Consider the following 27,326-nt stretch of genomic DNA (forward strand, 5'->3'; position numbering starts at 1 on the left):
TTTAAGTATCTCAGCCCTAATAAATTACTCATTTAAGTAGTGATTCACAAACTATGGTCCTTGGCTTAAGTCCACTGGCTTGCAGCTAGTCACATTAAACAGCAAACCATATACCTGGCAACCTGAGGCAACGGGAAAGTCAGGAAGCTGAAAACAATCTGTTGCTCCGAACTCTTGGATTAATCTAATTGCAGTGAAAGATTAAATTATTCAGGAAAAAAGTTCTCCCTTCCTTTTTTAAAATAATTTTTCTTGCATTTTGGCATGCAGCTAAGGCCCTCCATATGGGACAGATGCTTAGCAATCTTATGAGTCTGAAAACAGAACAGCTTCAAGAAAAGTGCAAAATGTCTCTGTTATCTTTCAGCATGGTTTAATGTAAGTCTAATAACGATAACAAAACATTCATTTTAATTGCCCATTATTTTAGCATAAGTATTGGGTTTGTGTGGCAACTTTTGGTACCTGGGGGGTTACAGAGTGGCTTCTGTGAGAAGCTGCTAGAAGCTTTCCTTATGTCTGACAGAGCCAATGCCAGCCAGCTCCAAGACAGACCTGCCGCTGGCCAAGGCCGAGCCCATCAGCAATGGGGGCAGCGCCTGTGTGATAATGCATTTAAGAAGGGAAAAAAAGTTGCTGCAACACAGAAACTGCAGCTGGAGAGAGGAGTGAGAACATGTAAAGAGAAACAGCCCTGCAGACACCAAGGTCAGTGAAGAAGGAGGGGGAGGAGGTGCTCCTGGCACCAGAGCAGAGATTCCCCTGCTCCCGTGGGAAAGAGCATGGTGAGGCAGGCTGTCCCCCTGCAGCCCATGGAGGTCCACGGTGGAGCAGATATCCACCTGCAGCCTGGGGAGGACCCCACGCTGGAGCAGGTGGGTTCCCGAAGGAGGCTGTGACCCTGTGGGAAGCCCATGCTGAAGCAGGCTCCTGGCAGGACCCATGGATCTGTGGATAGAGGAGCCCACGCTGGAGCAGGTTTCTGGCAGGACTTGTGACCCTGCGGGGGACCCACACTGGAGCAGTCTGTGCCTGAAGGACTGTAGCCTGTGGAAGGGACCCATGCTGGAGCAGTTCATGAAGAACTGCAGCCCGTGGGAAGGACCCACGTTGGAGAAGTTTGTGGAGGACTGTCTCCCATGGGAGGGACTTCATGCTGGAGCAGGGGAAGAGTGTGAGGATTCCTGCCCCTGAAGAGGATGAAGCGGCAGACACAGCCTGTGATGAACTGACTGAAACCCCCATTCCCTGTCTCCCTGCACTGCTCAGGGGGGTAGGTAGAGAATTCGGGAGTGAAGCCGTGCCCAGGAAGAAGGGAGGAGGTGTTTTAAGATTTGGTTTTATTTCTCATTACCCTACTCTGGTTTGATTGGTAATAAATTAAGTTAATTTTCCCTAAGTTGAGTCTGTTTTGCCCATGACAGTAACTGGTTGAATGATCTCTCCCTGTCCTTACCTCAACCCATGAGCCTTTTGTTATATTTTCTCTTCCCTGTCCAATTGAGGAGGGGGAGTGACAGAGCAGCTTTGGTGGGCACCTGGCATGCAGTCAGGGTCAACCCACCACAGTATAATATCTTATTTATGAAATTAAACCCTTGTCTTTACTAGGCACCAATCCTTAGCTGTCTCTCAGAAACTCATGAATAGGATAAATGACATGAACCTCTGTCTCCAAGATGCTTCCTCTCTTCTCTACAATCTCCTCTGAAAAATCTCATTCACTGAAATAGTCAAAGAAACTCATCTTTCATATTTTTTAAAAAAACACAACCAAACATTTAATGCACCTAAACCCATGCACCGAATTGCAAAGATAGCATTTGGACAGATGATATGTGCTCCATTCATTCTACTATTACTAAATTTACTGAGCCCTAGGATGTTTCTGATGTTTAAGAGGATTATTACTTATTTCGAAATAAATACCTATTAAAGCCTTAGGGAGTCTAATAGTTGCTTTCTCAAATGTGGTCTTGGTGAACTCTTGCATTCATATCCTCCTGATTGTTATCACTGCTGTTATGCTGATCCTCAGAACTAAGATCAACCAAACTTAACAAAATTATTCACTGATGATGCTGGATTTCAAAGGAGGGAGCATTGTAAAAAGAAAAAAGAGAAAAAACCCACATATGCTTTAATTGAAAAGTAAGCCGTATCAAAAATTAAACAGGTCCTACTGTGTGAATTAAGAACCACATTAATGTAGATCTTGACATACAAGTATTAAAAAGCAGTTATCAACAAGCTCATTTGAGGATAACAAAAAGATTGGTCAGGTGATGTGGACAGATATCTTCCTGGAAAGTAACAAACAGGGGATACCATATCCATGGGGAAAGGGACAACCATCTGTCTAAAAAAAAAAAGTCAATCCACAAAAGCTGTGATGGAGGTACTCCAAATAACTTGTTCCACATGAGTTCCTACTATGATGCTGTGGCGAAAAGAAATGAAGCCATTACTGCATAAATCGAGGAACGAATTAGGAAAGGAGCACCATCTCCACAGAATGGAATTCCCACCCAAAGTGACAGAACCAGGCAACTCACCTAAGCATTTTGAGCTCCTGGGCAGCCTTCAGAATTATCTCATGCTGTCTTTGGCTAAGGACCATCACTCCTCCCAAGGACTGGTCAGAGTCCAGGTTTGAATCCGCTCCCAGCATATCAGAGGAATGTGAAGGTGGAGGAAGGGATGAATCTGAATGATCATCTAAAGACCGCAGTCTGTCTCCATCATCTGGATACCACCTATCCGACAACCGTTCCCTCTCCCAGTCAGTCCTTTCAGGAAGGTAGTCTTGCTTCTCCCGCCATGTGTCATATCTCTCTGGATACTCTCGAATCCTCAGCTCCCCCCTGTCTCGGAGGTCTCTGTCATAATGATCTCTGTTCCTGTCCTCCCTCCACCTATCTTCACGGTATCTGTCCAGAGGTGGAAGAGGTGGTAATGGTGGTAGAGGGGGGATATCCAGGTCACGATTCCCCATTTCTCTGTCATCCATAGGTCTCATGTCCCAGTCTCTATCCCATTCTCTGTCTAAATCTTGATCATAAATATCTGAGGATCTTCCAGTCCTATCTAGATCTCTCTCGAGTTCCCTCTCTCTTGGTCTTTTCCAGTCATCCCACCATGAATCTCGTCTGTCGTGATCAGATGATAAAGGAGGTAGCGGTGGCAAGGGAGATAACGGAGGCAATGAATGGTGGGGTTGCAACCTGTCATCTCTGTCATAAGCATCTACAGAATCATCCTGATAATCAGAGTTGTGATCTCTCCAGTACCGTTCTCTTTCCCAGTCATCCAATCGCTCATGCTCCAAAGAAGGGTCATCTTGACTGTCTAAAGGAAATTCCTCCTGCATTCTATCATCTTCATGACCCCAAGAACCCCTGAGTGCCTCATCTCGATGGTATGGAGGCAATTTGTCAGTATCATCTCCTAGGTGAATGGGTTTATCTATATTGCCTGTTTCAGATCTTCCTGCTTCCCTCTCCCGGCTACCTGCCCTCCTGATGGGACCCCTCTCCCGGCTACCAGCCCGCCTGACTGGGCCCCTCTCGCGGCTACCTGCCTGCCTGACGGGGACCCTCTCCCGGCTACCTGCCCGCCTGACGGGGACCCTCTCCCGGCTACCCGCCCGCCGCATGGGCTCCCTCTCCCGGCTACCTGCGCGCCGCATGGGCTCCCTCTCCCGGCTACCCGCCCGCCTCACTGGGCCTCTCTCCCGGCTCCCTGCCCGTCCCCTGTCCCGACTGCCTGTCCGCCCAGCTAGCTCTCTGTCTCGGCTAGAGAATACCCTCTCGTGGCTATCTGACCGTCCACCCAGTCCCCTCTCTCGGCTGCCAGACCGTCCATCTGGCATCCTCTCCCGGCTGCCTGACCGCCTATCTGGCATCCTCTCCCTGCTGCCTGCTCTCCTGAACATACCCCTGCCACGGATGGATGCCTGCCTAGCCTGCCCTCTGCCTCTGTATACATATCCTCTGCCACGGCCATCATCCATCCTGCCCATTCCCCGGCCATGGCCATCGTCCATCCTGCCCATTCCCCAACCACCATCCATCCTTCCCATACCCCGGCCACCATCCATCCTCCCCATCCCTCGGCCACCATCCATCCTTCCCATCCCTCGGCCACGGCCCATTCCCCAGCCACGGCCATCCCCCTGCCCTCTGCCACGGCCATCATCCAGTCTGCCCTGGCCCCTTCCTCTGCTTACTGGTCCCTTGCCTCTATCTTCATGCATAAATGGCCCTTTCCCTCTGCTTTCTGGTCCAGGTAGGCCCTGGGTGCTATCTGAAGCAATCAACTGGCTGTCTGGTGAATCCAAATCCTGATTTCCTGTTACAGGGGTTACTGCACCACCTGTTCTTGCAATACCCGACTGCAAAGCTACAGGGTTACTAGAAAGGCATGTTGATTTCTGGTTCTGAATAGGCGGAGTAGGGGCTTTGGACTCTTCTACTTGCTGGTTAGGATCATGTGAACTCCACGTCCACTTTTTGGGAGGGTCTGAAATAGTTTCTTTGACTTCAGGTTTCGATGGTTCCTGTGGAGTGTTTGTCAGGTCCTCATTTGGCTCAACGGGACCTGCACTCTGTGCATCAGGAGTAGACTGTGTTCTGCTTACAGTCTGCTGATTGCCAGCTACGTCTGTAAAAGGTTCTTTGTTTTCTGACTGTGAATCTGTCTGTGACTGCTGCTGTCCCAAATGAGGCCTGGGCCCCCTCCACCGTGGACCACCAGGTCGGGAACCATGTCCGTGTGATGCATTTGTCGAAGTATAAAATTGTGCTGCTGGTCCTCGTGGGATAGTCCCCCATCTACTTGAAGACTGTCCATCTGTATTCTGTCGGTCAAAACGTGACCTGTATCCTTCTGAGCGCTGGGAGTCAAAACGAGGCCCTCTCTGTCTTGAGCCTTCAAATTTGTCATATCCTCTTCCTCGAGGTCCATCAAATCTATAGATGACATAATAGCAATTTTATTCAAATGAACAAGTCATGTTAAAATCCTCTAGGAGTTTCACACACAACGCCCCCCCAGTCAATTCTAACTGATGAATCCTAGTATGCCTTAGGATCAATCCCTACTGAACCAGTGCAGAAGCACAGACATATTCTTCAATTCAATATTGTCCACTGAAGACCAGTCTAAGCCACTTGCAGGTTATGTAACCCTAAAAGGAAATTTGGCTTAAGTATCTCAGGACTGAAACCTGACTGACACAGAAAGCTGGCACTCATTTGAAAAAAAGCTTTCAATGTTTGTTAACAGAAGTTTTGTTGCAATCAACAACTCTCGCTGAACTTTTGTTTTGATAATATGGAACAAGCCTACTTAGCTATGGTGATAAATGCTATCTAGATAAATCTTTAAATACAGATCCTTTCAGAAAGTGCAACAAACTGTGATATTGCCCAGTTCCACGCAAGATAATATGCCTAAACCAAATATATTTTTATTGCATCACTTTTTAAATTCCTTTTGAGAGCAGTTAGAACTATTATTGAACATGAGGAAATGGGTCAGGCAAACTAATGAATAATTCATGCAATCATATTTATCTAGAACAAATTAAATTCATTTTACACAAAATAGAGAACTCATGTCTAAAGTCAAGCTGCTTGGATGGTTGGGATTCACAGTTGCGTCTCACTGGATGGGGTCAGGAAGGCCAAAGTGCAGCTGGAGCTGAACTGGGCAAGGGATGCAAAGAGTTACAAGAAGGGCTTCTATAGGTATGTCAGCCAGAAAAGGAAGATCAAAGAAAGCATACTCCCCCCCCCCCCCCCCCGCCCCCATGAACATGACTGGCAAACTGGTAACAGCGGGCAAGGAGAAGGCTGAGGTATTCAACAACTTTTTTGCCTCAGTCTTCTTCACTGCCAACCTCTCTTTCCACGCCTCTTGGGTGGATGGACTGCAAGACAGGGACTGGGGGAGCAAAGTCCCTCACACTGTAAGAAAAGATCAGGTTCATGACCACCTGAGGAACCTGAACATACATAAGTCTATGGGACCTGACAAGATGCATTCCAGAGTCCTGAGGGAATTGGCTGATATAGTTGCCAGGCCAATCTCCATAATATTTGAAAAGTCCTGGCAGTCAGGTGAAGTCCCCAGTGACCGGGAAAAGGGAAACATTGCACCCATTTTGAAAAGGGTAGAAAGGAAGACACTGGGAACTACCAATCTGTCAGCCTCACCTCTGTGCCTGGGAAGATCATGGAACAGATCCTCCTAGAAGCTATGCTAAGGCACATAGAGGACAGGGAGGTGATTCGAGACAACCAGCATGGCTTCACCAAGAGCAAGTCTTGCCTGACCAACCTAGTGGCCTTCTACCATGGAGTGACTACATCAGTGGACAAGGGAAGAGCTACAGATGTCATCTATCTGGACTTCTGTAAGACCTTTGACATGGTCCCCCAGAAGATCCCTCTCTCTAAATTGGAGACATACGGATTTCATAGATGGGACTGTTCAGTGCGTGAGGAATTGGCTGGATGGTTACATCCAGAGGGTAGCGGTCAACCGATCAATGTCCAGATGGAGATCAGTGACAAGTGGTGTCCCTCAGGGGTCCGTATTGGGACCAGTACTGTTTAATATCTTCAACAATGACACAGACAGTAGGATCGAGTGCACCCTTAGCAAGTTTGCAGACAACACCAAGCTGAGTGGTGCCGTTGACACATCTGAGGGATGGGACACCATCCAGAGGGAGCTGGACAAGCTCAAGAAGTGGGCCCATGTGAACCTTGAGTATACAAGGATAGACACAACTGAACAGAACAACACTGCTCTTTGATTCAGTAGGCATCACATCAACCCATCTTGAACTAATGACCAGACAGAACAGATACTGTTTTTGCAACTTGATACCATGTCAAATATGAAAGAAAAGTATTCCAAACGCAAGACCTTGGATTAAGCCATTAGCAGGTATAAAACCACATAAAAGACACAGAACACTGACTTTTAGAGTAGCTTTACAATAAGGCAGCAGGTCATCCACCTGATAAAATGAAGTTTTAAATTTGAACAAAACTGTACCTTACCAAAAGATAACGACAGCAACCTTCAAAATCAAGACCATCATGACGTAATGCAAAAGAAAAAGTGGCAAAGACTCCTAATGCTCAGATCCTAAGGCTCAAATCTTAATTTCTTTCCTTCTCTCTTGTTTAGAACTGTTTGAATGCTAAGTAATGCTACACGTGTAGAAAACCATTGACTTGTACTTAAGACAAGCACTATCTCTCTCATCAAACTGCCATTTTGAAAAGTGCACTGAATAGGACAATCATATAGCTGCAGAACTCACACTAGAAGGTAAAGTACTGGTCAACAGTTTTGAATTCTCATATCTTTCTGTAATACATGTTGGATTACAAACTTTATTGTTTCTAAAAAATAAATAGCATCTAAATCGCCAGTAATTAGCTACGTTAGTATATTCAGCTGAATATCTGAATACTTTCCTCAATCCCTTTCAGAATGCCTACATTAAATTGCTACCACATAGAGCAACACCTGAAAAACAACACTTCAACATTTTCGCTTTAGATTATCCTAAACCGTGTTCCAAGTACCACAGCCAAAATGCTGGGAATTTAAATCACTTTTCATATAGGATCACTCTTTCAAGTGCGAGTTATCATCTTCAAACTAAGGACAGCAAAGATGTATCAAATATTTACAACAGCTTTCCTGTTTTCCCAAAAGGGAGATTATGTCTCCAGGAATGAAAAGGGTGCAGTGTGCCCAAGCATTTTACTAGGAAAAAGAAAATAATTCTATTCTAGATAATGCTCAGGTGAAAGGCATCTATCTATTCTTGCTTTGATAAAATAAATACAGAGCACGGTGTACATACATCAAAAACAAAACCCCCACCAAACAAGCACACTTCACACGACCTCAGGAAGATTTAAGAATAAGATACATATTTCATTTCTTAATATATCACTGAAAGTCTTGTAGCCTGGAACATGTATAAATCAAAAACATCCTTACCTAGGGCCTCTGGGGCCTTCAAAACGTGCTGATCTGGGAGGATCGGGAAGCAATCCACCTGACCTCACTGGTTTATCCTGCATGGTAGGTGCATGAGTTGAAGACACTGCAGAAGTGGCTTTCAGTTCTCCACATCCTTGCTCGGATGAAATAGGGACAGTTTGTTTACCAAGATGACCTTGAGACTTTCCATGGTCTGAAGAGCCAAAGGATGAACTTACTTGAGAATGATAAGGTGAATAGACAGTTGAACTAGCTATTTTTGATGCATAGGTACCAGGGGTGGGAAGCAGAGCTGGCCTTGGTGTCTCAGTAGATTGACTGCTTTGAGAACTGGATCCTGAAGGGACAGAGGAATTAGATAACTGAGAAACAGAAGAGAGAGGTGGGGGGACCAGTGGAGGCGTAGTTGAAGGTAAAGTTGGAGGCATAATAGGAATGCCACCTTGAGTAGTTTGAGAATATGGAACAAATGGAGGTGGCAGCGAAACATTTGCAGGGTACTGATTCTTCAGATTTTGGAGTGAGCTCACTTTCTCCTGCAGATGGGACTGAGTAACCTTCATCTGTTCATCCCATGCCTTCCACTGTTTCTCATACTCTTGAAGCTGGTCTTTGTGAGGGTAGGTTTGAAGCTGATGCTGCCACTGTTGGTTCATTGATCGCTCCCAATCCTTATGAAGCTGCTGGAACTGTTTTTGCTGTGCCTCATAATGTCGCAGCTGCATGTCCACTGACATTGTCTGCAATGAGAACACAAGAATAGCTTCAAAATACTGTCTAGTTATTTTCAGAGCCACGTATTTCAGTATCACTTGTAATATCACAATTTCTGACTTAGGCAGAAGGTTGAGGAAGAACTACATTGAAACAAAAGCAAACACGAGCTGTCATGTCTAAAGTCATTGTGACAACTTACACATTTTATAACTAGAGGACATTTAAGTATAAAAGGTTTTTGTGTGTGTGTGTGTGTGTGTGTTTGTTTGGTTGGGTTTTTTTAAACAGGACAGCTGAAGAAAGCTATAATAAAAGGGCTCCAAGCTGTATTATTACTGGATGCTAACAAGAGCTAAAGCCGAGATCAATCTTCATGCTTTCAATACATACAGTACATGGCTATTTCTCAAGGCTTCAGTTGCTGTTATTAACCTGCTCAGCGTTGCTTCAGCTGTCAGCATTTATTTTTCTCTAAGCCTGTGCAAATAAGAAGATCTGACAAAATGAGGCTTCATTCAAGGCTGCCTTTCATTATGTGTAGATACAGGTCCTAATATCCACGGCTTGATCTTGTCTGAGATTTTCAGGGTTCACACTTAAGAGATTTTTTTTTAAATAAGCAGACAGCCCAAGCTACAAAGAAATGCTTAATGTACAAACTCCACCAACCTAGAAAAAGCTGACTCACCTCTCTAATACAGTAATCAAATTCTACTTAAAAGCTTAAAGGTTGCAACTGATATAATTATCCAAACTTGTTATTAAGACTTTTTATTTTATTTCACTGATCATTTGAGTAAAAAATAATGTGAGACTGATTTTCTTAATTACTTTAACTGTGTATTTTTGGCATCTGTTTACTTCATCATTGTACATATTTATTTTTGTACTACACAATATTGTAAAAAAGAGCAGCTACCAAATTACTCCATGCAATCATCTGTTTACTTGACCTTTCTTCTGAACTGTTTCTCCAGCAGTAAAACATTCAAAGCCAAGTAAATTCAATATTGTGTTCAGCTTTGCTCCTGTATCACCCAAGTATGTCTGAAAAATCTTAAGACGAGTGTAAAGTCCTGTATTTCTCATCCTGCTTAAGCTTCATCACCATCTGTCAATTCTTTTTCCATTCTGAAGTTGAGTGACAGTAGGAAAAGGGGATATAGACTTCCACCCAAGCAGCAAAAGTAGCTAAATGAGCCAACCATGACAAATTATTCAACTACTTGTTTTTCAGCAGACCATGAGTGCTGGGTCACCCAGGAAGTATATCAAACACATCTCCTTAGTGTTTCACCTGTAAGTGTGGAGGCTGCTGCATGATCTGTTGATACTGCTGTACTATCTGCTGCAGCTGGGCATGCTTCTGCATTATTCTCTGATATTGAAATCCAACCCGGTGATGGGGATGCTGCTGCCATTGAGCTGCTGCTGCTTGCAACTGCTGCAATCTCAAATCTTCCTCGGGGTCATCAGGTGGTTCAATATTGAGCTAGAGAAAAAGGCAAATGCTATAAAGGAAAGCTCCTTCTGTCAGAAGAAAAACCACAGTCACTAACCAGTCTACAGGAACTTTTTCAGTGTTCGTTATTTTATCATTCTATATTTCAGTGTTCTGGCCACCCACAGCTTCTGGAAGGCTGATTTTTATTTAATTTATTCTTAATGTGAACAGCCTGATCTAAAGGTTAGGCTGATAGCAATTACAGTATTCATATATACAGAAACTACCTACAGGAAAGAGATTAATGCAGATCTCTTATCTGTTGCTCACAGCAAATATAATGAGACAACAGTGGTTTTTCATGGTGAGGTAAAGTAACTCAGAGTGCAATATTTTTGCCACTTGATAGGAACGCACACACTGTAAGCTGAAGTGGAGCACATGCTGCAGGGTAATCTACTACCCTACAGTAATCTGTTCAAACATCAATCATGACCTCCATCCATTATATAGTAACTGTTACTAAGCATGCTGACAAAAATACTCTGTGCAAAGTTCTTGGCTTTCAGACAAGCTATAACACACATAGAGAAGGGGAGCCAGAATTGGCAAACTGCCAGAGAGGAATAAAGAACTAGTGTCTTAAAGATAGCATTCCTCATCTATCGAGTACTTGGATTTTGCCCTTAGGTATCGCAAAACGTTTCTCATAGACAAAGATGACAACATTGGGGAAGGTGTGAGTCAAGCTTGGACTCCTTGGTGCATGTGTGGGTGACCATTTAAGTCTATATACAAGGTGTGTATTTTTATTTTTTAAATTGGTGCGTCCTTAGCAAACGTTCTTTTAAGATTGCTTTACCATATTTTAGTTATTGTTACACAGTATATACAAGAACTTGATGGCACTGTTTTCCTGTTTCTTTGTCCTATCTAGCACAACAAAAGGAGTGGCATCACTTTACAAAGCCTACCTGAGTTTCAGTGGATGGAAGAGAAGACTCATCTTCTTTGGAAGCTGGAGGCAGGGATTCATTAAGTGGAGGAGGTTCAGATTGCTGAGTTGAAGCACTCATTTTCCCTTCTTCAGACTTTGCTCTCTGCTCAGTTGTATCCTTCACTACTGGACCTTTCATTTGCTGCTGTCCCTGAGCATGGGCTTTTGCCCTTTGCTGGAGGCTAAGCAGGTGCTGCTGGTACCAGTATTGCTGCTGTTCCTACAACAGACAGAAATTTTCTAAGACACCTTTCATAGGAAAAAACCATGAAAATTAATTCATGACAGTCACTAGAATCATACTCTAGAAATCTCTTTTGAGGGAAAACTCACTGCATCATCAACAGTATTGCAATGGATGTCAGAAAATTGAATCAAAATTCAGAAACCACTATGTGAGGCATAGTGCCTGCAGCAGAATTTATTTCCTACCTCAAAGACCTTACAACTAAAGAGCACAATAACAAAAAGCAAAAAGGTGGCCAATAAAAAGCCAAATTAGTACAGACATGCGATAAGTACCACATTTATTTTTAGTGCTTTTTATTCCTAACAGCTATAATTATGAGACTAACTCAGGTAAAATGAAGGGAAAATGGAGAACTCATATGAGTAAGGGACCAGTAAAGAGAAAAAGGAGGAAATGTACAAAAAAAGATGAAGAGGACACACAGAGAACACAGACATCAAGCAGAGTGAAAATGACAGCTGAGAAATTGTGGTGGAGACATTTGAATAAAGGCTGTGCAAAGGAACAAGAACAATCAGAACCAGCATATAGTGAGTATTATTTATCATCTGAATTCTCATTAATTCTGATTCATTCAACAGCTGAAGAGGTAAAGAGACATGGTTGCACCCAAAAAATTATCCATTTAAGAAGTGATCAACCTTTCAGTTTTAAACATTTCAGGCTAGAATTAGAGTACTCGGGACAGATGACAGTAGCTTCAAAGCACTGTAAGCTGACACCAACATAAAGAACAAAAGTCTAAAGATAAGTATCTCAACACTTAAGTAGTGGTGCATCTTAAAGAGTCCTGAATAGGAACCCACAGTTCTGTACCTCCTCCAATACAAGAAGTATCAGGCATCAAATCAGACTAGCAGGACACAGATTTAAAACACACAGGAAGCAGCTCTTCACCTGACATGGCCTTGTGCTTCCAAAGTCCCTGCCAGAGACCACTGCAAGGGCTAAAATTTTGTGGATTCAAGACACAGCTCCATAAGCTCATAGAATAAAAATCTACAGATTTTAAAGATAAAGACACCAGTTGCAGCTAAGGCGGCTCCTAGATTTTAGGGAAGTATCGCTATACACTTGATTTTTAAGTTATTCTCTTAGCATCTGCTTTTAGTCACTGTCAAGGACAGAATGATAAAATACTGTACATTTGGTCTGACCTAGTGCAACCATTCTTGTGCTCTCATGTCAACTTCACACCACCTCTTAGAATCTGTGACTGCTCTACATCTTTCATATCCTCTGCTCTTCCCTTCCATCCCAGCACACACATTTAAGAAAAGACACGTATATAAAGCCTACTCAGAAACAGAAAAGAATCCAAAAGATGCATGTATTTTAAAATATAATTGTGACAACAACAAAGCGGTAGGTGCTGTCTGATGAGATTTCTCAAAACTGAACCATTCTGCCTATCTTAAAACAGGTTTAAAAGAAGTGCAAGCTTCCTTCAAAAGCCTACCTCACACTCAAATCAGGAATGATGTTTTCTATTGGTAGCAATCTAGCAGACACAATTAAACATGGAGCTGTATTTTTTAAAAAATACTGTAAAGCTGTAACTTGGAGATGCGGTCAGTGAAAGGAGAGGCTATGCTTCTTGGACTTCATGTTGATTCTGCAATAACTCCTGCCAAGAATCTTTTTAACAAGAATATGACTCAGAAGAGCTGTTATGGCTTTGGGTGGAAGACGTCCATTTACGCGCCAGCATGGACTCTCTCAAAAACCTTCAACAACATGCTGTAGTAAGTGCAACTTTCAACACCAGGGAGGAGCATACATCCTCAGCTATACAAAAGCTGATTCAATTATCCCTCTCAAAAGGCATTATAAAGTGATTTACCATGACGGTGCTGGATGCTATGCTTGGTGAGCACATGTTCTACTGCCACAAAACGGTTGTTTCCATGGATCCATTTTGTTTCCTCCTCATTCTGCCAATTGGACAAAGGGCTAAAACTCATAATATGACCGGGGTTCACACAAAGAGCTACAATAATGCCCTGTCACCTATTTTTTGCAGCAGATGAAGTCAGTGACACACGTATTGCATGTTCTATCTGCAAAGCACGAGAAAAGCAGAAAGGTAGATTTCTACAGCTTAGTCTGAGCAAAACAGAAGTGCTAGCATAGAAAATTCCTGATAGGAGAAAGTTCAGTTATTTGAGTGCTTATCTCCTCACGATGACTGTCATTATTCAAGTCCAGTTACAATCCTTAAGCCCAAGGAACACACTAGCATCAACATATGCCTTTTTCCATCTTTGGCTGACCAAAAGACTGTGCCTGTTGCATTTTACAGGGAACACTGAAACCAGCACTATCAGCTCCTGACCACAGGACATACCACCAAAAACATTAATGCAGAGCCCACGCCAAAAGACTACTTCAAAATTAATTTAGGCAACCGTAGGCCATAACACAATGCCTATTTTGGGGCACACTTGGTCCTTGTCTGGTAAGGATAGCAAAAGAATGTTTTAGCACCCTTTATAAAACAAAAGGGGGATTGTTAAAGAGTGCAGCAATCTGCTGAAAGGTGACATGGTAAAGCTAAGGTAGCTTTAACAGATGTAGACAAATGCATATTTATGGGTACAGATGCACCCACAAATATTTGTTTACTACTGTAAATAAACAGCAGCATACAGTACCCAAATATCAGATGGACCATTAAAGAAATAGAACAGGTATTTTAACAGGACTTGACAAAAGATGCATCTAATTGTAAAGAAACACAAGAATCCAGTAATGTAATCCAACTGTATACTCATGTAATAAACTACTATAAACTCACAATATTGTCAAGGCAAAGAGCAGTATCTTGGTTTTAGACAAAAAAAGGGAAATAATAAAACACTAAGTCATGGCAAATTGCGCATTTTCTATGTTAAGAGAAAAACGCTGATCTATTTGGCTGCAGCCACTGTTACTGTGGGATGAGAACAAAAAGAATTGTTTTCAATTACCAGTTTAAACAAAGGCTTAATAGGATCTTATAAATTACGAGTTACAGTATTTCTCTACTTGGCTTTTAATATCATCAGGAAGAAAGCATCACCACACTTTGTCTTTCCTATTCCTGTTGTGTAAAGACTTGTTGCTCCAAATACTGTCTCATTTTACAGCCCAAGATAGCCAAAATCGTATCAACCTGTTATAACAAATTTATGACCAGCAAAGTACCAGATTCCTTTTGAATTAACACTGAATTGTGCATGAGAGTAAACAAACTACTCAAGATAGAAGTTGTTTGTGCAAACACTCATAAACCAGGCAATGTAAACTTCAGCAGTATTCTGCCACTTCTATGTGTGCACCATAATAGTGCACTACTTGCTACTCTTCCAGAAAGGACAGAGTAGTTGAGGAACAATTAAATAACATTAATGAAGTTTCAGGCTACGTAAGGGGGGAGGAATTACAGTTTACTGTTCAATCTCAAGTTCAATAATTTAAGAAGTCATCAAGCAGCCTCAATACCGAATTAACATCAACTTCTACACCTGATTTTTCAAGGTTTTGGTTTTGTCATTAAAAAATTAAATGAGTCCCATTGCTCTCATTGTAAAAAAATCAACTAGTACTGTCCAAAACCTTTGTAAAATTAAATTCATGAACTGAAAGCACCACTTTGCTAGGCAGTGATTAGTTACATGGTGCAAACTTAAAAATGATACATTCCCAAACATATTCAGGTATTGGTAGGAAATTAAAAAGGTGTCCCAACTGTTAACAAATTTAAAGTGTCAGTGACTTCAATATGGCGCAACAGGATTTTTGCAAACTTAGGTTCAAATCAGAATCCTAAGACCAATTTGCCAAAAATAGGTATCTTTCAAAGATAAATAAAGTCAATGTAAAGCATGCACTTCAGCTTTGTCCTTGCAGCTGGATCTCTACAAGCTGACCCTAAACCCATGCAAAAGCCTCAGTGAATCTGACTGACCTGTATACATAGCGGAGGACCTCAACATGCCTGTCTCTTTGTGCATGCTTAACCCTAAGCAACTGGATTGTCCCTAACTTAATGCATTTGAATGGTCACGCCAAGTTCACTGGAACTGCTCACATTTAGGAAGTGAAGCACGTGAACATTTTGCAGGTATTTCGGCCCTAACGTACACATAAAAAGCACACAGCATTAACAACATTTTTCACCTCAAAAGCATTTCAGAGCACTTCCCTCCAACGCCCCACACAATCTTGCGCTGGAAGATCAGGCACGTAGAGCACACAACACGTAAGTCTAAGCAAAGGGCAACTATGTACTACAACAGAAACACTTCTGCAGCTTTAACTATGTGCGGTAAGATTAAAATAGTCATAATTCTACACCAATCGGGCAGACAACTGAAACATGACCCCATGAGAAAACTAAATTAAGGAATCGCCAAAGACAAGAGGCACTCATCCTGCAACGTGCACTAAGCAAACAGTCTGTTGCATCTCAGAACATGCCGGACGAAGTCATCAGAGGTTCGCTGCAGGTCGCCCACACACTGTACTGTGGAAAACAATTCTCCAGAGACCAACAAACCCCCCCAGGGAAAATTAAATTCAGCCGGGAGTTAGACTTTTCCATAAACAACTCACTGGCTCTTGAAAAATGATGATTTGTTACGTCCCAACAAGCACCCCTGGATAAAGAAGCGCCTACAGAGACTCGCCCGAGCCACGCCATTGCCGGACTTCCACGGGTTGCGTCCAAACCCTTCAAGTATTATGCAAATACGGCGTGTTTACTAACTGCCCTCACTCGCAGACCTACCCGCCAGCAGCGGTTAATCGCCACCGCTGCCCTGGCGGCTCCCCCTGCCAGCCGGGGCCGCGGGGGCGAGCGCGGAGGAGGCGGCGTTGCCTTACCTGGGGAGTCATGGTGGAGGGGTCCGGCTGCTCGGTGCCACCGGCCTCCTTGCTGGCACCCTGCGCGGCCTCCGGCTGGGCAGCGGCGGGCAGGGGCAAGGACGGCTGGGGCGGGGGGAAATGGGCCTGCGATGGCTTGGCCGGGGGAGGGATGGAGGGCGCCAGGCCGGGCTGCGCCGGCTGGGAAGGGGAGGCCTGGGAGGAGAGCAGGTAGGGCTGGGGGTGCGCCATGTAGCCCTGGGCAGGAGGCGGCAGGTAGGGCTGGGAGGCGGTGGCCGGCGGGGGCTCCAGGTAGGGGGGCGGTGGCTCGGAGAAGGAGGGGGGCGGCTGGGAGGCCTGCGCCCGCGGCAGGTAGGGCTGGAGCGGCGGGGACTGGGCCGGGGGCGGCTGGGCGGGGGGCAGGTAGGGCTCCGCCTGCGGGGGCGGCAGGTAGGCCTGGGCCGGGGGCAGGTAGGCCTGGGCGGCGGGCTGCGGGGACTGCGGCGGCGAGGACAGCTCCATGTCCATGGGCACCGGCGAGGAGGGCACCGGCTCGCCCCAGTCGCCGTGCCCGCCGGGCGGCTCCTGGCCGTCGCGCTCCCGGGCGGCGGCGGGCGGCTTGCGGGTTGGCGGCGGCGGCTCGCGGTGGGCGAACTGCTTCTGGTAGCTGCGGACCGGCGGCGGCACGGGCGGCGGCGGCTGCTGCTGCCAGTCGGTGAAGGAGCCGGGCAGCGGCGGCGGCGGCAGCCCCGGGGGGGGCGGCCCCGGCGGCGGCGGCGGCCCCAGCAGCACGGACTGCAGCTGCTTCTGGTGCATCTGCTGGAGCTGCTGCAGCTGCGCCAGGTGCTGCTCCTGCAGGCTCAGGAACCCCGAGGCACCGGCGGGAGGAGGCGGCGGCGGCGGGGCGGCGGCGGGGGGCGCGGGGCCCGGCGGCGGGTAGCTGGGCAGCGGCATCGGCGGGACGGCGGGAGGCGGCACGCTGGGGGGAGGGATGGGCAGCGGCGGGGGCGGGATGGAGGTGGGCGGCGGCGGGTAGTGCCCCGCCGCCCCGTACAAGCCCCAGGCCGGGTACATGGCGGGGCTGCGGCGGCGGCGGCAGGAACGGAGCGCGGCCCTTCCACAGGCCGCGGCGGCGGCGCGTGCGGCCCACGGCGCCTGCGCGGGCACGCGCACCGCCCTCCCGGGCAGTAGAGCGCCAGCGGGGCGCTAGAGCGTCGCGCGGCGCCCCTCGTCGCGGGGTAAGGGGGGGCGGCGCCGCCGCCTAGCGGGCGGTCGCCGTCACTGCCGGAGGGAGGACGCTAACGCCGCGGCAGGGCGCACAGAGAGGGGCGGAGGCGAGCCCGGAGCGCCGCTTCCCGCCCGCCGCCGGTCGGCCCGGGCAAGAGCGAGGCAGGCGACGGAAGGGAGCTAGAGCGGGCCGCGGCGCGGGGCGGGGGCTCCATTTTGTGCAGGGTGGGGGGGGCGACGAGCAGGCGGGTGCTGCCGCCGGCCCGCAGGCAAGGCTGTGTACGGCCGGCCCGGCCCCCGGCGGCCTCCCGCAGGCCGTGGCGCTACGGGGGCGGGGGCGCCGGTGACCTGGGTTACCCCGGGGCGGCGGCGGCCATGTTTCCGCGTCTGCCCGCCGCTCCCGTCGGGGGCTGTGCCGCCACCGGCAACGGCTCTGGCGCGCAGCGGGCGTCACCGTGCTTCAGCCCCTACGCGGCTAGTGCAAACCCGGTGTCGGTGACCCGAGGTGCGATGGCAGAGACAATTAATGGTTGTAGCGGTTGAAGGGTGAAAGGAGCGCGGCCATAAACCCAGCTGAGCTAGGCCTTGGGAAAGGGCAACCGCAAAGGGCTTCTGCGGCCTCGCGAAGGACGGCGCACAGCCCCCGCGTGGGGATGGGGGCGATGCCGGGTGCTCCAACCCCTAGAAACAACGTGAACGATTCTGGGTTTTTTTCAGTGAAGATGCTGGTGATAAACCCGAGAGGCAAAAATGTGAACGGAGCAGCTGATGTGTGAAACTGCCCCATCCATTTCAGAAGCAACTGCACTGAGGAGCAGGAAAGAATTTTTTTCTTGTGTTTCTCGCTTCCCACACTGAAGTATGAGTTAAACATACATATACGTTCTGTAGCCAGTTAGCAAAGACTTAGGCAAAGTGCTGAACTCCCATTGTTGAGAAAAGACACAAGGGCTTGCGCGTATGAATTCTAGTAGCTGGGCAGTGAAGCCTAGTGGCTACTGTTTTGGTCACCAGTGCACTAGTGTTGTGGTGTCTCACTGCTTGCCCTCCTTCCCAAATACAGAAAACCTGAGCAATTTTCCTCATGTTCAGTCTCTAGTTCATGGCTGGCAAATCAAAGATCCCTGGCCAGTGGGAAAAGGCAGGTGTTGGAGGAAAAGTCCAAAGACCTTTCAGTCGAAAGAAAAATTGGGAAAACCAGATTGTTAGGCAGAGAAAAAGCTTTGACCTCTCTGCTGGAAAAGCTGGTCTTTGTGTTCATCTGTTGTTAAATTCCAGGGAATCCACAGAGTTGATACACCATGAATCTTCAAGAAAAGCTTCAGGTAGTGTGGACTCAAGTTATGAGACGCAAATGTAGGGTTCAGTTATATGGAAGTTAGTTATTGGACCTGAAAATAGCTCATGGTCACAAGATTGTTCCAGGCGCCTTTAGAAGGCCTTGAACAGAATAAATAAGAAGATAGAAGAAGAAAGATCCCAATTAGGAAAACACAGGTGCACATTCCACGATAAAGGGAACTTGGCACAAACAACCTCAATTCAGGGGCTTATCTTGACCAATTGGACTAAGACAAGTCTTGTATGCTCTAATTAACACAACCAATTATGTCTTATGTTTGTGCGCGTGGACAGTACCGATGTAACCAATCACCGCTTACGCTTGTGCGTGTGGACACCAAGTGCTTGCATGTAGTAGCCAATCAAAGTCTCTCAACAACTTAGAGAATTGTATAAAAATGATTAGCTAAGCTCAATAAACTGGCGACTTTAATCATCACATTGGTGTTCCGTCGTCCGGGCCCCGCATGGATTAATCCCTAAACCCTACATTTGGCGACCTCCGACGTGATCCGAAGAGGAACAAGAGGCAACGCTACTGAAAAGGCGGGGGAATTGCCGCGGACCACGGTGGCTTGAAAGACAGCACCGGCACTGCTCGAGAGTGGCAGGACACTGCTTAGGAAAAGCAGGTAAAATCGTAAGCTTACGTTGATAAAAAGGGCGGCAAGGGTTTCGCAGCATCTGCGAGGGAAAAGACAGCCGGAAAGATATTTATGAGGCTGGTTCAAAAAACAGAGAAAAATATTAAAAAGGACAGAAACCTTTCAATTAGTGTGGGTACAGCTTTTGAGCTTAGTACCTGGAAAGCTATCGGAACCTCCCTATGGGATGAAATTAGTGACAGGTCTAAAGAAGTTAAAGGTCTTGCAACTTTATGGAAATTGATTAAGATAACTTTGCAAGAAATGAAAGCAGATCATAAAGCATCTGCGTCTGCTTTTGCTGCTCTCTCTCTCCAACCGCAAGCGAAAGGGAAAAGCGGGGAGAAAAACATCATGCAGCGAGAGAGACTTTTTGGAGCTTGTTCACCTGCTCCTGTGCTCTTGACTTCTGCTCCACTCCCTGGGACTGCCAATATTAATCAGCCATCTGACAGTTCCCAAGCCTCCCTAACTGTACAATTAAAGGAAACTCTACAGAATCAGGGAGTGAGTAAAAATCCGCCTATGAGAAAACAGTCCCCAGATACCACCGTTCAACATGAACAAATTATACCTAGCATATACCCTGATTCAAATAATGCAAACGAGGATTTGGCTACTATAATACAAGAACAAGAGAAAGCTAAAATACATGCTGAAGCTCACGCTGTAGCACTCGTGGTAGCATTACGACTGATGGTGCGACAGGGAAAAGGAGACTACGGCCCATACAAAGACCTCCCCGCGTGTCATCGGTGCAGTCAACCAGGGCATTTGAGACGTGCGTGCCCTCAACACATAGCAACGCAGCCTCGATCTGTGCCGGCACAGACTAACAGCAGCCGGTCAAACTTTCCTGGGGTCTGTGAGAGGTTGCAGAAGCCTCTGTACATCCACAAAAGCTATCGCTACACAAAGACACACGAAATGTACATGATGTACAAAAACTTGTCGGAGACCTGCAGTGGATCCAGCCTTATTGTGGTATCACAAATACAGACTTACAACCACTGTTGGACTTATTGCGGGGCAGCAATAGCCTAACTTCTGTACTACATCTAAGTGCGCCCGAGCAGCAAGCCTTGACAGCAATTGAGCAGAAAATCACATCATCTATGTCTGGCAGATATATCCCTGATTTGCCCATAAATTTGTATGTATATAACTCAGACAAGGAAGTTGCGGGAATTCTGGGTCAGTGGGATGAGCAGCAAAAACAAAACCCATTGGTAATACTAGAATGGATATTCTTGCCTGCTAGCATGTCAAAAACGGTAGTCACTAGAATTGAAGCTCTGGGGATGTGCATTCAAAAAGCAGGGGTAAGGGCGATACAAATTTCAGGGAAGCAAATGGACAAAATCATTTTACCTGTATCACTTGATATTGTGAATAATGCCATGATGAAAAATGACTGTCTTGCAGTAGCTCTGCTGGACTTCAAGGGGGAAGTAGATAATCACTACCCCCCCCCCCCCCATTATTTAAAACAATGTTAACAATGGAACCGCACTCTATCTGCAGCAATAAGCCGCTGGAAGCCATTACCGTTTTTACTGATGCTAGCAGCAAGACAGGTAAAGCAGGATTTGTATATTTACAGGATGGATCCTGGAAATCCAAAGTCATTCTGTCCGAGGGGTCAGTACAAGTGCTCGAGCTATTAGCCGTATGCTCTGTTTTTAAAAAATGGGATAAAACACCTGTCAACATTATTTCGGATTCTCGATATGTCGTGGGGATAGTCAAACGTATGCATAGGTCCCTACTAAAAACTGTAAACAATAAGCAGCTGTTTATGACACTTTTAAAATTATGGATGTTACTAGAAGAACGGATAGACTTATTTTTTATCGATCATGTTCGTAGCCATACAACGCTGCCGGGATTCATTGTGGAAGGTAACGCGCGCGCGGATCAACTGGTAGTAGCCAATGCAAACATCTATTTTAATACACCCAAACCTGATTTGTTTGGACAAGCACTGCTATCCCATAAATTTTATCATCAGTCGGCAAAAGCGCTGAGTAAACAATTTAATCTTCCATTGCAGCAAACCAGAGCTATTCTTGCTGCTTGCCCAGACTGTGCGAATATTCAAAACTTACAACCACAAGGGGTGAACCCCCGGGGATTATCATCATTGCAAATTTGGCAAACAGATGTTACGGAATATCCCAGTTTTGGGAGATATAAATTTATTCATGTATCTATTGACACATATTCGAACCTTATGTGGGCTACTGTTCATATATCAACCAATGCTAAAGCCGTAATTAAGCACCTTTTGGCAGCATTTGCCGCCATGGGAGTGCCAACAGAAATTAAAACAGACAATGGCCCGGGATATCGCGCACAGTCATTAGAAACATTTTTACAGATGTGGGGGGTAGCTCATAATTTTGGCGTACCCCACAATTCCACTGGTCAAACTATTGTTGAACGTGCACATCGGACCTTAAAGGATTGTTTAAACATTTTAAAAACGGGGGAAGATATGCGGCACTGTACTCCCCAAGAGTTAATAAGTAAAGCACTGTATGTTTTGAATTGGCTACAGCCACGTGGTACTGAGGATCAGATCCCAATTAATAGGCATATGTGTGGGAACAAAAATGTTGATAAAAATCAGCCGCAAGTTTCAGTATTCGATCCGGTTTTACAGCAGTGGCAAGGACCTTGCAAATTATTTACGTGGGGAAGAGGGTATGCTTGTGTTTCCACAGGTAACAAACAACCCCATTGGATACCGGCGAAATGGGTCAAGCCATGGATCGAGCGACCAGATGCCATAAACAACTCAGAAGAGCAAGAGCAAGAGGCAGCGGAGACGTCAGCAGGTCCTGAAGCCCTAGATAGACCGACTAGACAAATCACGACGGAGACCGGCAGTCAATGTGGAGATTAAGAATGTGTGTAAAAAACATGGAGTATGATATCGTTTTTGAATATGTATTTTAGTGCGAGTGGGTAGAAAAGAGAGTTAATCACAAAAAAAAAAAAAAAAAAAAAAAAAATAATTTTTTTTTTTAACCACTGTAACAGACATTCAACTAATCATAATCAACTAACCTACTAACCTATAACTAATTGTATAGAGGCTAAGCAGTTTAGAATAAGTGCTGTAGAGAATAAGTAAATATATATATAGTTTAATGTTAATCAGTCCTCGGCGAAACATTACTCACAGAAGCCGAGTGTGGAAGTAGTTTTAAGATACCTGATATGTAGTCATTCATTAAAAAAAAAAAAAAAAAAAAAAAAATAATTTTTTTGCTAACAGTTAGTTAAAACTGAAATTAGAAGTAAGGTCATAGACTTAGTTAAGAATCTAGAAATAGGGCGATGGGAAGGTCCATTTTTCATTAATAACCTCGGGGCGAGATTATGCTTATGTTTTCACAGGTGAAAGCCCACAATGGACTTCCGTTTGATTTATGCGACCATCATCATCCGAAGCATCACAGATGGTGCGGCAATATGAATACCACCTCAGCCAAAAATTAATGCGTAGGTCATCTTAGCTAACATAACAGGTTAAAATTCTCAGTGCATTTCAACTGCATCACAAAGCCCATGAACCAATTGATAAGATAACTATGACTTGTGCAGTGCGCCTGGCCAGCGAGTGCATGTGTCATAGGTTTTCAATTGAGGTGGATTTTGGCACCCGCCGGCCACGTGTGCTAAAATCCATTCCTCTGAAAATGTATAAATACCGGGATTTTCCGAAGAGCATCAGGCTGGTGTGCAGCAAAACCATAGTTGCCTCCGTAGGGACACCCACATAAAACTGACACCTACTGATTGCTGGGCTACGTTTGCGGAACAAGACAGCAATATGCTATCCAAAAAAAAAAAAAAAAAAGTAAGAGAGGGGGAGATGTAGGGTTCAGTTATATGGAAGTTAGTTATTGGACCTGAAAATAGCTCATGGTCACAAGATTGTTCCAGGCGCCTTTAGAAGGCCTTGAACAGAATAAATAAGAAGATAGAAGAAGAAAGATCCCAATTAGGAAAACACAGGTGCACATTCCACGATAAAGGGAACTTGGCACAAACAACCTCAATTCAGGGGCTTATCTTGACCAATTGGACTAAGACAAGTCTTGTATGCTCTAATTAACACAACCAATTATGTCTTATGTTTGTGCGCGTGGACAGTACCGATGTAACCAATCACTGCTTACGCTTGTGCGTGTGGACACCAAGTGCTTGCATGTAGTAGCCAATCAAAGTCTCTCAACAACTTAGAGAATTGTATAAAAATGATTAGCTAAGCTCAATAAACTGGCGACTTTAATCATCACATTGGTGTTCCGTCGTCCGGGCCCCGCACGGATTAATCCCTAAACCCTACACGCAAATCTTTAAGAAAACTATCTTAATTAATTTAATACACATAAAACTGTCTTTTCTATACTTTAGTATCCTCTCCTTTCACCTAGAGGTGATTATTGATCCTTTTCCGTCTAGGGTGGTGCTCCTCTAAGATTTCTCTTGTAGTGAATATGACTTGTAGATAGCACTTGTCCTTTTAGCCCTCACCTCCTCTGCATCGTACATGTAGTTAACATTTATATCCCTGAGCTCTTTGGGCCAGTTTACTCACTAAGCTTTTGAAAGTCTGTCCTTTCAAAATAGGGAATTCCTGTTGCTAGCGTCCTTTGATTTATCCTTCTGATTGATTCACTCAAAGTGAGCTCTCTTTTGATCAGTTTACTCAAGGTTATTCCCTGCAGGCAGGTCTCTCCCAATATTTTTGCTGTTTGTTGTGGTTACTCAATATTGTGAAGAAACCTGTTAACTTCCCTTATGGAGAAATACATGCACTGAACCATTTTCAGTAGCAATTGTTTTCCAGCGTATGTTGAAGAGGCCAAAGTGTAACTTCCAAATAACTTGACAGGTGCTTTTGTCAATACCCAAATCTGGTTTGGGCAGCAGTAGAGTTGACTCCTGCCACCCAAGATACATTTGCTTTACCCAACATTACCTTGTCCTAAAGCAACACTGTTAAGCCCACATTATGCCCTCTTTTACAGTCTGTAACATTAATGTATGTCATCATGCTGCTTTTAGTTCATTTTTTAAATAGCTCACGCTCTTCCTGCTTCTAAATGTTATTCTACCAGGTTTCAGTTATCCCTCAACTAACCAGTGTCACATCTTCGATCAGCAGCTTAAGTTTCTTCTCTTCATCTGGTGGTAACGCTGCAGCAACCTTGGGCCTCTGGCCTGAAAGGAGTAGAAATTATTTTCTCCCATTCTTTGCATAAATTAAGACCTTCTTTTTGTGGCTTTTCTGATTATTCTCTGTCTTCTGAAGCTATGGAAACTGGTTACAGCAAAAGACAAGATGTTAGGGGGGAGGCCAGATTACCTAGAGTTACTTGAGAAACATTGCAGGCATCTGCTTGATATCTAACTTGTGTGCAGGTTTAAACCAACTGGGTCAGGAAGGAATTTTTCTTCTGGTTTGGACGGGCAGAGTTCTGCATTCATAGGAACATCAAAGCATTCTTGCTTACCAAACTCTTTCCTGTTACAATGATCTTTCCTCCTCTGACATACTCTAAGTTGGATCTGAGGTTGGGATGCCATGGTGTGCATGGAATAAATATTTTCCTCTGAACCAAGTGTCTGGTACACAGGTTCCCTGGGACTGTAGGGGAAGCAGTTGATGACTCAGGCAGTCCTCTCCTGTCCTGTTTCTCTTCTGACTAGGCTCTTTGAGTTAATACTCAAGTTTTTTCTGTCTTGCTGATTATACTCAACTAATGAAAATTTCCTGATGGGTTCACTCACTGCTAATACTTTCTTCTTGCTGTTCATTCTCCAACCCTCTTAATGCTTCTTTAGCAATTACCTTATGCCTATTCTAGGTTCCTTCTCCTGTTACTAAAACAAAGTAGATCATAAGGAACGTTAATTTAAGGAGTAGAAGTAAATGGGCACATTTGCTTTAATTCCTACCCACAGTTCATACTAAATACATGTATTTTCATGAAGTCCCTCCAATAGGCATTCTGCTGGCAGGCAGACATTCCCCAAATTCATCAGGTTGCTGTGCCTTTGACCTCTTCTCCAGCACCAGAAAGACTTCTATCAAATATTACCATGAGTGTCCATTCCTTTCTTCTGCAGTTTCCTTCCATTTTGGTTAATTCAAGTGAAGTTGTTTGTACAGGAACAATTCTAGTTAACTCTGTACTTGAAGAAGTCTGTCAAAACTAGAATTATTCTGAAAACCAAGTTACACAGATCTAATCCCACAACTGTTTCTTAGTTCTCATTTGACTAAAAATGATCTTCAAGTGTTCATGACAATACTTAAACGTTTAGCTTAAAGAAACATGACTTGGATTGAGAGAACAAAACTAAGCATATTATTTTTGAAATGTACAATTATACACTGAGCATAAAATCTCAGGGTTGTTGGCTATCCTCTTCCTGGCTGGAGGTGAAGATAAACTTCAATTGTGATAGCTTGGAAGGGGCTATGTTTTGAAAGTGTCAGTATGCTGTTATTTCAGGGATGAGTTTAGTAGCTGTCCTGGTTTCAGCTGAGATAGTTAATTGTCTTCCTAGTAGCTGGTATAGCATTATGTTTTGGGTTCAGTATGAAAAGAATGTTGATAACACACTGATGTTTTCAGTTATTGCTAAGTAATGTTTAGACTAAGCAAGGATTTTTCAGCTTCTCATGCCCAGCCAGCAAGGACAGGCACAAGAATTTGGGAGGGGACACAGCCAGGACAGCTGACCCAAACTGGCCAAAGGCATATTCCATACCATGTGATGTCATGTCTAGGATGTAAACTGGGGGGGAGTGGGGCTGGGAGGAATCATCACTTGGGTACTAACTGGGTGTCAATTGGGGGGGGGGGGGGGGGCAAGAGAGCAGCTGCATGGTGCTTAGTTGCTGGCTGGGGTTAAACCATAACGGTAGGTGAGCCTGCAGCAAGCAACAGATAGTAGGAGGGGTAAGTCTGACGTGTTCCCAAAATTTCCTCCATTATCTGTAGAGGCAGGGTGCTAGCAAGAAAGTTATTAGCATGTCAGGGCATTTCCCAAGGACAGGAAATGATTAGCAGATGAGAGGTACTATCTTCACTGTATGCTGTCCAACATACAGACAGCTGAGTTGCTATTCTCTGCAGCCAAACCAGTGTAAGGCACCACAGGATAAAAGCTCTATTAAAGTTTGGAAATTTTCCTAATTATACCAAGAATATAAATTTTCAGTCTCCCTCTTTACTATACCTCAACTATAGCATTTTGGCCAGGAAGCATACTTCGGCACATTGGCCCCTGGTGACCCTCATATTGTCTGCCATCTCGCAGTCTTAAGACAATTCTCAGAAGAGCAAATTATATTGCTAAAAATTAAAGGGTAATTGAGAAGACAGGTGTATACAAGGTTATGGCTTTGAAATAATTTTTCCGCTGCATTTCTCCATGTGGCTTAACCATCTCTTTTCCCTCCCTCCTCTGACCACTTCCTTCCCTGCAGCAAATGCTGCAGGTCTCTGTGAGACTCTCTTGATCTGCAGCCATTGCTCCGACTCCCCCCACTGACTCTGCTCCCAGCCCACATTAATAGCTTTCCCAGTTCGACACCTTCCTGCCACAGTTTGATACCTACCTCCTCTTCCCTGACACCTAACAAAAGGGATAAGGCTTTGAGATGCATAGATGCCAAGCAAACGAGGGAGAGAGATCTGTCCCGACCCAGTCCTGCCCTCCCGCCACCACTCTGTATATAAGCAAAAGGACTAGGCTGCCAGCTAACCCAGTACAGACACAAGAATCTGAGCAGGACGC

General features: G+C 45.2%; 1 protein-coding gene across 11 annotated transcripts in view; it reads right to left on the reverse strand.

Moving 5' to 3' along the window:
- Positions 1-17,438, reverse strand: part of YLPM1 (YLP motif containing 1) — a 38,723-nt gene extending 21,285 nt beyond the window's left edge. For 9 of the 11 annotated variants that reach the window (XM_049825215.1, XM_049825207.1, XM_049825206.1 and 6 more), the window contains exons 1-5: positions 16,309-17,438; positions 11,170-11,412; positions 10,049-10,243; positions 8,032-8,774; positions 2,556-4,970 (exon numbers count right to left, since the gene is read on the reverse strand). In XM_049825215.1, the coding sequence (XP_049681172.1) occupies positions 2,556-4,970; positions 8,032-8,774; positions 10,049-10,243; positions 11,170-11,412; positions 16,309-17,361 (4,649 nt within the window). In that variant the 5' untranslated portion in view covers positions 17,362-17,438. The remainder of the gene's footprint in view (positions 1-2,555; positions 4,971-8,031; positions 8,775-10,048; positions 10,244-11,169; positions 11,413-16,308) is intronic. The other 2 variants (XM_049825208.1, XM_049825209.1) reach the window with 2 other exon arrangements.
- Positions 17,439-27,326: the final 9,888 nt, after the last annotated feature.

This window comes from Accipiter gentilis, chromosome 22 (assembly GCF_929443795.1).
Source record: "Accipiter gentilis chromosome 22, bAccGen1.1, whole genome shotgun sequence".
Taxonomy (NCBI): domain Eukaryota; kingdom Metazoa; phylum Chordata; class Aves; order Accipitriformes; family Accipitridae; genus Astur; species Astur gentilis.